This window comes from Canis lupus, chromosome 29, assembly GCF_048164855.1.
Source record: "Canis lupus baileyi chromosome 29, mCanLup2.hap1, whole genome shotgun sequence".
In the NCBI taxonomy this organism is placed as follows: Eukaryota; Metazoa; Chordata; class Mammalia; order Carnivora; family Canidae; genus Canis; species Canis lupus.
Window position 1 is genome coordinate 4,361,457 of NC_132866.1, and position 10,502 is coordinate 4,371,958.

Here is a 10,502-nt window from a genome sequence, read left to right on the forward strand (position 1 = left end):
CTGGAGTGAACAGGCTCTGGGGGTGACCGTCTTCAGTCTGATTCAGTGGAAGCCCCTCAAAGGCAACAACAGGACTTCCATAGCTTTGAGTTCACAGGAGCACCAAGCAGGGACTTGAGCCCAGCGGGGACACAGCAGTCCTGCAGCTTCCCGCCCCCGGCACTGCCCCCCGCCCTGAGTATTCTAAAGATCTTTATCTGCATCTCATGTCCCAGGTTGTAAGCACCCTCCCCCTCCAGGGCCTCATGCCGACTCCGGCACCCTGTACGTGGGTGTATGCACGTAGTTCTAATAAATGACAACATTTTACTGACTCGAGTGACCCCTTGATGTAGAAGGGCACGGAGCGATGTCTGGTCTGTGATGAGAAGGTGGCCGTGGCCACCATCAGCCTGGACAACCAACAAGACACCCTCATTCCAGGCTAGGCCAATGCCTCTCCCACCTGGCTAGTGACCTCCCAAGCTGAGCCATACGACAAAGCCAGGGTGACAGCAGGCTCTGGGCCGGTGCCCCAGGCTGCAGAGCTGCCCTGGGGAGCTGACCTGGCCTGAGGCTTTCACACTTGCCCATCCAGGGGGTACCCTCCCTGCACTACCAGGGTCTTGGAGCAAACTCAAGCCCAGGCTTATGGGGGAGATGCCTGACACCCAAGGGGCAGAGCTGGGCCCAGCCTCAGAGAGGGTCGGGTGCCCCACACCCAGACTGGGCTCCATCGCCACCCTGCCAGATGCAACTACAGAGCACAGGCGTGTGCCCTTGTGTCCCTACTTCTGCATTTGCACAGAGGTCGGGCTGCCCCAACTCAGCAACTATCTTGGCAGTGACTTGACTGCCTAGCTTGTGGGTCCCTTGTGGGTCCAAGGGCTGGGTGGACCTGGCGGACGGAGGGCCATGGGCCTGACCTGGAGCTTTGTAGGGCACCCGGACCCCAGACAGCCCATCCCTGGGGGGTGTTGTCAGGAGGCTCCAGGGCCCAGCCTCCCGGCAGTAAGGACTACAGTTACAGAAGTGGGTGTCTCCTTGAGGACCGAGGCAGAATGACCGATGGCCTCAGAGTGTATGTGTGGGGGGAAGGGGCTATACTCAGGGGCAGAAAGCGCAGATCACAAGGACAATGCCAGCCACTGCCTCTGTCTGGAGGGCAGAGATGGGCTAGGAGCACTCAGGAGTCCACAGGCCTGGCGGGGGCTGGAGAGCTGGGGCATCCGTGTCCTGCCTGCAGGTGGGGGTGGCCCCAGTGGGGTCCAGAGGAAGGTGAGCCCCCTCCCCACTGTCCAGTCCTTCCAGCGTGCCAAAAGAAGAAATTCATATTTTCACCCCCAAATCATCTGATTTTTAAATACAGATAAGTAATTCAACCTAAGTGCAAATTTAAAAAACACAATGAGGGATCCCCGGGTGGCTCAGCAGTTTAGCACCTGCATTCGGCTCAGGGTGAGATCCTGGAGTCCCGGGATCGAGTCCCACGTCGGGCTCCCCGCATGGAGCCTGCTTCTCCCTCTGCCTGTGTGTCTCTGTCTTGCTCTCTCTCTATGTCTCTCATGAATTAATAAATAAAATCTTTAAAAAAAATAAAATAAAAAACAAAATGATCCAGGAAAGGCCTCTGCAGGCTGTGTCCCCCGAGGGGGCCAAGCGAAACGTGGAAAAAAAACAAAAAACGGGTGACATAGGCCATCAGGGCAGCTCTGTGGCTCGTCTTTCTCGTTCGGCCTGTGTCTTGGAAAGCTCCCGCGCGGGCACACACGGGCCTCTCCGTTTCATTGAACTGCTGCTTGCACTTCCACTTTGTGAATAACCCAAAATTTCCATGGACATTTGGGTTGTTTCCAACTTTTGGGCTGTTACCTACAATTTTACACCTGGTATCTTTTATCTCTGTGTACCTTGAAAGTGCGTCCGTAGGGCACTCCGAGAACGGGACCCTGTGCATCGGTGTGCACACACCGTAAATGGTAACAGAGACGGCCACGTGGCCACCGGCAAACTTTGCAGCTTCCAGGCTCACCCAGACTGGGGTTTGGGGCCAATGTCTCCTGCCTATTAGCCACCCTTTTAATTTTCGTCAATTGGATAAGGAAAATAAAACCACTTTAATTTGCACTTCCCGGGCAGCCCCTGTGGCGCAGCGGTTTGGTGCCACCTGCAGCCCCAGGTGTGATCCTGGAGACCCGGGATCGGGTCCCACGTAGGGCTCCCTGCACGGAGCCTGCTTCTCCCTCTGCCTGTGTCTCTGCCTCTCTCTCTCTCTCTCTGTCTATGAATAAATAAATAAAATCTTTAAAAAAATAATTTGCACTTCCCTAATTTCTATAGAGTTAAGCATCATCCGATGATTAATAAAACGTCATCAATTCGGTATTTGCACTGGGCTTGGTCATATCCTCCACGTTTTCCTGCATTACCTTTTTGCTTATTTGTTTTTAGGAATCCTTCCTGTAATACGGACCGTCACATCTGGCTGTGCTGTTTGGGAATATTCACCCTCAGCTCCTGCGTAAAGAAATGTCCCTTGCTGAGAACAAACAAAACGGTAATTTTTGGCTATTCGGTGCACCGTGCCAACGTGCCGTGGTCATCTGGAATGATCCGTCTTTCAGGGAGCAGAGTCCCAGAATCCCCCCTGGCATTCTAGGTCCATGGAGCCTGTCCACGCGGTATCACCGAGATCCTGAAGTGGAGCCAGTGTCGACTTCCCTCCTGGTGTGTGACCAGCGACCGATGCCAAGACCGCGAAGGCCGCAGCAGAAGCTGCAAGGAGCTGTGAGCGTCACATCCGTTCCGGTGGGCACGAGGTCACACGACAGTCCCTCCGCATGAGGGAACACCTGACACCCACAGCCACCTTGTGAGCCAATCATCCTATGTTCAAGTGAACCGACGAGGCCCCAGAGGGCGCTGAGTCACCCTGCCGGTGCCCTGGGTGCCATCTGCAGGAGAGCCCTGCAGCTCCACCGTCGCTTCTCCGGCACGTGCGTTGTTGTGGTTACTACGCGCTTCTGCGGCTGCCGGGCCTCGGACAGCCAGCCCCTCCCCGCCGGGCACGGGACACACGGTCCTCGGGGCAGGTCCGGAGGGTCCCAGGCTGTGCAGTCCCGCCAGTGGCCTCGCATCCCGACGCCTGCTGGAAATGAGGCAACACAACAAACGGCAGTTTCCGGGTGCCGGGGGCTTCTGTCTCCTTTTTTTTTTTGAGGTTTTGGACTCCTCTGGCTTTCAGCACGAGGACAGTGCTTCTCCTTGCTGGCAGCTGGCATCCACGGATGCCACTTAAGAGGAGTTTGTACGACCTTTGTCTGGGGTTCGGAGATCACGTAAAGCTCTTGAGCTGGATGGGGGCTGAACCCCTGACCCCAGCCGGAACAGTGCCACCTCCAATCACCTTGCCCAAGCTGCTTCTTCCAGAGGGAAATTGATAGTTTTTGCTCTCCCAAGGCCTTGTGATGAGCAAGTGCGATGCTTAATTTGTGTGTGTATGTGTGTGGGCCATGAGCTGCCAGATGTTTGGTCAGACATCGTTCTGGGTGTTTCCAGGGGGTGCTTTCTGGGTGAGATTGAGCATTCAAACTGGGGGTCTTGGAAAAGAAGATTACACTCGTCTCCCTCCCCTCACTGTGGGTGAGCCTCGTCCAATCAGTTGAAGGCCTGCACAGAACAAAAGCGCTGAGCCTTGAGCCTTCTGTGAGTAACAGGGAAGTCTTCCCGCCTGATTGCCTTCCAACTGGGACATCACTCTTTCGGGTTCTGTAGCCGCCTGCCAGCCTTCAAACTCAAACTGGGACACTGGCTCTGCATATTTTGGACCTGACAACCTCCACAATCGTGTGACCCAATTCCTTGTCATAAATATAAATATAGATACGAGTATAGATGTAAATGAAAATATAAATACATAACGGATCCCGTTTCTTTGGAGAACACGAACCAATTCGCCAAGGGATACCCTATCAGAGAAGTCCCTGAGTTTTATGCCTGGGAGTCTCGGAGGGACGGAGAGGGAAGGGGATGGGGCAGGCATGTGGGCACTGGCACGAGGCCCCGATGCACGCTCGGCAGGGGGTGGGGTGGACCAGGCCTGCTGGTTATAGGCTCTTGCTGCCCTGGCCATGGACAGAGCTGGCTGCCACAGGCGGGCCTCCAGGCTGCCAGGGAGGTGTGGGGTTGCCCTGGGGGTCCCCAGGTTTAGCCCAGGGGACCCTGAAGTCTCCAGTCGGGCTTCTGTCTGTGTTGGGCTCACATCCAAGAAGGAGACATCAAGGGACCCTGAAGAGCCAACTTTCTGGGCAGTCAGAGACGGGCTGGGGGCCGGGCCTCCTCTGACGCCTTCTCCTGCCAACTACAGCAGCGGCCCACGTGGACGAGCTCCCGCACCCAGCTCTGCTGCCTCTTTCATCCTCACAGCACTGCCGAGCAGTGGGCACTATCATTACCTCCGGTCTCACACATGGGGATACTGAGGCACAAAGAGATTTTTTTTTTAGGAACATGCTCCAGGTCACTCAGCGGCCAGTAAGCGCAGCACTGGGACTGCACACGCACGGGCTGCGTGACGCCAGAGCATCCGCTCCCGCTGCTCCTTCTCCCCCTCCCTCCTCCTCTTCCTTTCAGTTTGCACGGCCTTTATTGCATTTCATTGATGTAAAATTTACATACTACAAACTCCCCCTTTTGAAGCATATGATTCAACGATTTTTAGCTAATTTGCACAGTTGTGCCACCGCCGCCACAGCGTCTCAGGACATTCCCATCCACCTGGCGCCCATCTGCGGTCACTCTGCGTTGGCCACCCCCGTCCCCCCGCCTCCCCGCCCGCCCAAGCGCTCGTGTCCTTCCTCTTCCATCACCTGTTCTATTCCGGGCATTTCCCCTCAACGGAGCCACACACCACGTGTCTCGTGTCTGGCTTCTTCCACTTAGCGTGTTTCTGGGGTTCACCCACGTTGTCACAGGTGCCCGTTCACTCTTCCTTATCCTTAACTTTCAAAATATGGAAAAGGGGACGGCTGGGGGGCTCAGTGGTTGAGCACCTGCCTTCAGCTCAGGTCGGGATCCTGGGGTCCTGGGATCGAGTCCCACCCCACATCAGGCTCTCTGCATGGAGCCTGCTTCTCCCTCTGCCTGTGTCTCTGCCCCTCTCTCTGTGTCTGTCATGAGTAAATAAATAAAATCTTTAAAAACTATATGGAAAAGGCAGGATAAGAGAGCAACGAGCCCCCCATACCTGCCACCCATCCTTCTGATCAGGACAAGGAGCCGTGTTGGGTCTATGGCCCGCCCACCGCCAGGTCCCCACTCGCTCATTCTCAAGTCATCTCTAGGCCTCGTGTGGTCTCACTCATAAGGACTTCAAAATGCACCTCTAAAAAGTAAGGACTCTTCTTTTAAAAGTATAAATCTGACCACGACCCTAATATCTAAGAATATTAATACTCATTTCTTGATCGCACCAACTGTGTATCAATATCCCCTATGGACTCAGCAGTGCTCCTCCAGGGTGGTCTGAATTGGCCTCCCACGGGGGGCCTGCGGGGTGGGGGGTCCATGAACCCCTGCTCTCCTGCCTCCCACCGAAGCGGACACCGGCTCTCAGCGCAGGGCTGCCCTTGCTGCCTTCCGAACCCTAAGCTTTGTCCTGGTCAAACTGCCAACAGCTGGCTTGTGGGGCAGGTGTCACCTGCGAGCTGCTGTGCTCAGCCGCTAGGGGAGTCAGCCTCACTGTGCCCCCCCACCCCCCCACCCCGTGCCCCCCCCACCCCCCCACCCCCACCCCCCGCCAGCCTCGTCATCCCAGCCCAGACAGCCTTCTGGGAGGGGCAGGTGGCCGGGTCCTCACCTGAGGTCGTAGAGGTCCAGTTGCTGTAAGCTGGGGTGGTCTCGTTGCCCTTGAGCGCCCTGGCGAGCGGCAAGCTAACACCCGCCAGCAGGAGCGGACAGATGGGCTCCATGGCGAACCTGCAAGAAGCGGGGACAGGCTCAGAGGACTCCCCACCGCGCACCCTCCACGGAGAAGGGCAACAGGCGGGGAACCGGGCGGGCAGGTGCCGGTGGGCCTCCTTCCGAGTGTTGCCTTGTGGATCTGGGCTAGGGAGCCGGGCCTGTGGGCCACCGAGCCGGGTTAGCAACCCCGTCAACTATTCCCAGGTTGTAAAAGCTCGTGCCGCCGGGGTGTACTTCCTTTCTTGTTTGCTTGCCTCGTTTTGCAGGGAGAGGGGAGGTGGGCAGGGATGTGCAGGTGTCCGGGGAGGGTGAAGTCTGAAAATACCAGGAGATGGAAGATTCTGGGAGGCAGCTCCGCAGAGCCTCAGCGAGGCCCTTCACACGGCTTCTAGATCGCCACACGGTAATGATTTGGTCCACATTTCGGGTACATTCTACAGGGTCTGGAGTGCCATGCCACACGGTGTACACACAGGTGCAGCATTTCTATTCTGCATGGTGACACCCAGAGAAGCTCAGCCCCCTTGGGAAGAAGCACAGGCCCATGTGGTCACAGGGTGGGGGCCAGGGAGCGGGAGCCCGGCCCACCTGCGTGGGGCCCACCTCCCCTGTCCCCCCGGCCACGACCACAGCTCACACCACGGCCCTTACCCTGAGTGCAGGTCTTCACTGCCTCCCACCCGAGCTACAGGAGCAGGTCCCTGTGTGTCCAGCCCCGGACCCTCTGCCTTTCCCACACTCTGGAGCCTGATGGACCTTTCAAAGGCCAGCCCGGTCCTCCCAGGCCTGAGACGTTAACAGTGAGAACGGGCACGGGCAGGCCGGGCCAGGACCGAGTGTTCCTCGGAGCCACCCACTCTGCCTGTTGTTCTCTCGAACTTCCTGCATGGCTCCAGGGTGGGGGTGGGGGGGTCACCTTGCCTCCTGTCTGAGCTCTCAGGTGAGGCAGAGGGAAGCCCCCACCTCCCCCAGGAGGGGCCACCATCAGCACGTTTCTAACAGAGCCACGTGGACACTGTTAGAGCAAGACGGAGGAAGTCTTTATTGGGTGGGTGGGTGAGTGGGTGGGTGAATGCACCGAGCAAACCCAGATTGCAGTGCTGTTCAACATAGGAAAAGGCTCTTTCACCCAGACCTGCAAGGGCCACCTCAGATCCCCACTCGGCGCACCCTTTTGCCAAAATAACCTTAGACCCTCAGAAAACGTGGCATTGATCTCTGGGTGGTGTAGAAGAGGACTGGCCACAGGAGAAGGTGGGTGGCTGCAGAGCCGAGGGAGATGTGGTGGTGAGGATGCGCGCGGTTGAGCTGTGGGCTCCCTCCCTCCTGCATTTCCCACTTGGTGGTCAGCCGGGGTGCCTGTCTGCTCAGACAGCACTTTCCTGCAAAAAGCCTTGCTGAGGCGTATGAATGCACCGAGGCCCAGAAACACTGGTCGCTTGTAATTAGAGAAGACATCTGAACCGGCACCAAAAAAAAAAAAATAAATCAATCAATCAATCAATCAATCAATCAATCAATCATTATGTTCCAGCAACCACTGCTGCTGAAACGGAGCCATCCTGAGCCTACAGCTATCCCAGGACGACTGCGATAGCCACAATCAAGGCTTTCACCTCTTTCCCTCGTGTTCATGTCCCAAGTACATGTTAGACTCTCAAAGTGAGCCACACGCACACACACAACAGCTCGTGTCCCGTGAGCCTCTGCCACGGCCAGGCCTTCCTGTGGGCATCGCCCTCACACCAACCCTCCAGGACTGAGAAGCTGAGCCCCACGAGGAAGAGGAACTGGCCCAAAGTCCAGTCAGAGGGGATGGAAGAGGCGTAATTCGAACCCAGGACCGACGGAGCCAGAAGCCCTCCAGCCTGGAAGGGCAGCTCTGCACCGGCTGCATTAAGCAGAATGTGTATTTTTTTTTAAGATTTATTTATTTATTTATTTATTCGTGATAGACATAGAGAGAGAGGAAGAGGCAGAGACACAGGCAGAGGGAGAAGCAGGCTCCATGCTGGGAGCCCGACGCGGGACTCGATCCTGGGACTCCAGGATCGCGCTGGCCGAAGGCAGGTGCTAAACCGCTGAGCCACCCAGGGATCCCCCAGAATGTGTTCTTGAACAAAGCTTTGACATAGTTGAATAAACTGCAGAGTAATCGATTAGGAGGTACTAATTGGTTTATTAGAACTCAGAGATGCGGGCCTCCTAGTTGAAGCATTAACTCATTTTTCTTGTTAACATGCATTAACTCAAAACCCTCCCCTCTAAATGCTCAATGATCTAGGAGAAAGCTGACACTTTCCAGCCAGACCAAAACCATCTCTTCACAGGGCAGACACCTTGGGGTCGGTCGCGTCCCCGGAGGGGCAGGTGATTTGCCCGCTACGGCCAGCAGAGGGCACTGAACTTTGCAGACTTCAAACCCCCTTGATTGCGGCATTTTTATTTTCCAGGCGGATGACACCGTCCTGGCTCTTCACCCTCAAAGGGTTGGTGCAAGCCACCAGTAAGCACGGACACGAATCCGTGCAAAACTAATCCTTGACATCACCATTAAATCCACCGTGAATTTGAAGGGTTTGTACCGAACCTATTAAACGTTAAGTACTGTGGGAGGAAAACATGTTGGATGTCAGAACTGAGATTATCAAAATCGTCTCCAACAAAGCAGCCTTTGTTTTTACTCCTGTCCCAAGTCAACCAGCTATCTGTCGATTTTCCTCCATTTGATGCCTTTTTAGGACTCTTTGTTGGGCACCTGGTCTGGAGCGGGCAGGTTGCCAGGCCCTGGAGCTGCAGAGACGAACATGAACATGATCCTGCCCTAACGCAACTGCATGGAGCTGGGAAGACGGCGCCACACAGCTCCCCCCGGGACCCCAGCGTTCCAGAGACGTGCGGCCACGGTGCCCAGGAAGGAAGTGATGAAGCGATGACTCGACCCACCCAGGACCGCGTCGAGAAGGCCCTTGAATGTCATGTTCAAGACTTTAGTTTGGTGTTACAGGCTCCTTTCCCATCACAACCTACCTTACTAGGACCACTCGAGGGCATGATAAAAAGATGCCGACTCCTGGGCTGGACGCCAGATGCATGACATCCAAATACGGGGGAGCGACGGGTTTTCTAGGGACCACAGTTGACAATCATGGCTGTGAGCAACGAGCTGCCACGGAAGTTTCCAGAGGGAGCCCTGGAAGCCGGTCAGGAGCCACAAGAGATGGAGCATCAGCCTCTGCTGCCCCAGAGTGGTTGGGGGTGTGGGCATCCCCGGGCTGCTCGCTGGGGACGCAGCGTCTCAGGTACCACAGGATGGCCCACATTTTCACAAGATCCCTGGGGGCTTCCCACGCACATAAAATGTGACCCACACAGGCCCACACAGCCCAGTAAGGGGGTGTGGACTAAGCCAGGATAACGGGAATGGCAAAAGAGGGAGGGACTTGAAAGGGGTCTCAAAGGCGGAACCCGTGCGAGTGGTCGTCAGCCGGATGCGGTGATGAGCAGGGCTTCAGAGGTACTGGGGTTCCCATCTTGGGGGATGGAACGGGACGGGGCATCATTCACTAGCTGACATTGGGAGAACAGGGGGTCCCCAGTCTGAGGATAAAGATGACTTGGGCTTGGAATATAAAACAATAGTACAGGCTCCCATTTATTGAGCTCCTATGAAGTGTGATAAGCCATCGAGGCAAGCTCTGAGGCAAGCTACCTCACCAACCCTCCCAGCAATCCTATGAGAAAGGTCTCCTGCTGTCCTCGGAGATGGCCCGTTGAATCTCAGGGTTCTGGAACATTCTAGTGGGGACTATCAACAGGAATTGTGTTCAGGGCCTGGGGCTTGGCTGCACGGCAGTGGGAGCGGAAGGGCCAGCGTGTGGGTGAGTTGACTCTGAGGGTGTGTGGAGGGGCAGAGGCGAGGTTGTGGCGCCAAGCTGAGGGACGCTACTACACTTAGGGACAGGGGAAGAGGAGCTGGGCTGGGAGTCTGGCAGATGGCAGCCGGGGGGACAGGTGGACGACAGGAGGCGGGTGGAGGTGGAGACCCCACGGCAGGGCAGGGAGTGTCCTGACCCCTGTCCACTTTCCCCAGCCCTTGCCCACATGCTTCCCCTCACTGGGTGACCCCCCTCTCCCCTGTGCCTTGACCCCACCAGCTTCTGAGGTCCAGCAAGCCTGAGAGATATACCACCTGCGTCTGTTCACAGTCATCGGGGTGTTGGGTCTCCCAACCGGACCTTGAGCCTCCGGAGGACAGGGGATGTCTCCTGCCCCACCCAGGCTGGCCTCCCCAGCTGACTGGGAACTCCGGGGTTTTTGAGGGTGTGGAGTCGTCCCCGAGCCAGTGGCTTTGAGGCTGACCCCTCGTGTCTCGAGGGATGGAAAGGTGCCCTGGGTGTCCCTGAGCAGACTGAGCCACGCTGCCTCTGCAGCTCAGACCCATCCCCCGTGGCTGAAACGCCTGGTTCTTCTGCTCTCAATTGCAAGACCGACTCAGCTCCGCCACAGAGGAGCAGAGCTAAAGATTTGCTCCAGCTTTGAAGCTGCTACAGTTAAAGAAA

General features: G+C 56.5%; 1 protein-coding gene across 7 annotated transcripts in view; it reads right to left on the minus strand.

The window, feature by feature from the left end:
* PTPRE (protein tyrosine phosphatase receptor type E) overlaps positions 1–10,502 on the minus strand; it is a 158,425-nt gene that overhangs the window by 41,400 nt on the left and 106,523 nt on the right. For all 7 annotated transcript variants that reach the window (XM_072804878.1, XM_072804879.1, XM_072804875.1 and 4 more), the window contains one exon: positions 5,837–5,955. In XM_072804878.1, the coding sequence (XP_072660979.1) occupies positions 5,837–5,948 (112 nt within the window). In that variant the 5' untranslated portion in view covers positions 5,949–5,955. The remainder of the gene's footprint in view (positions 1–5,836; positions 5,956–10,502) is intronic.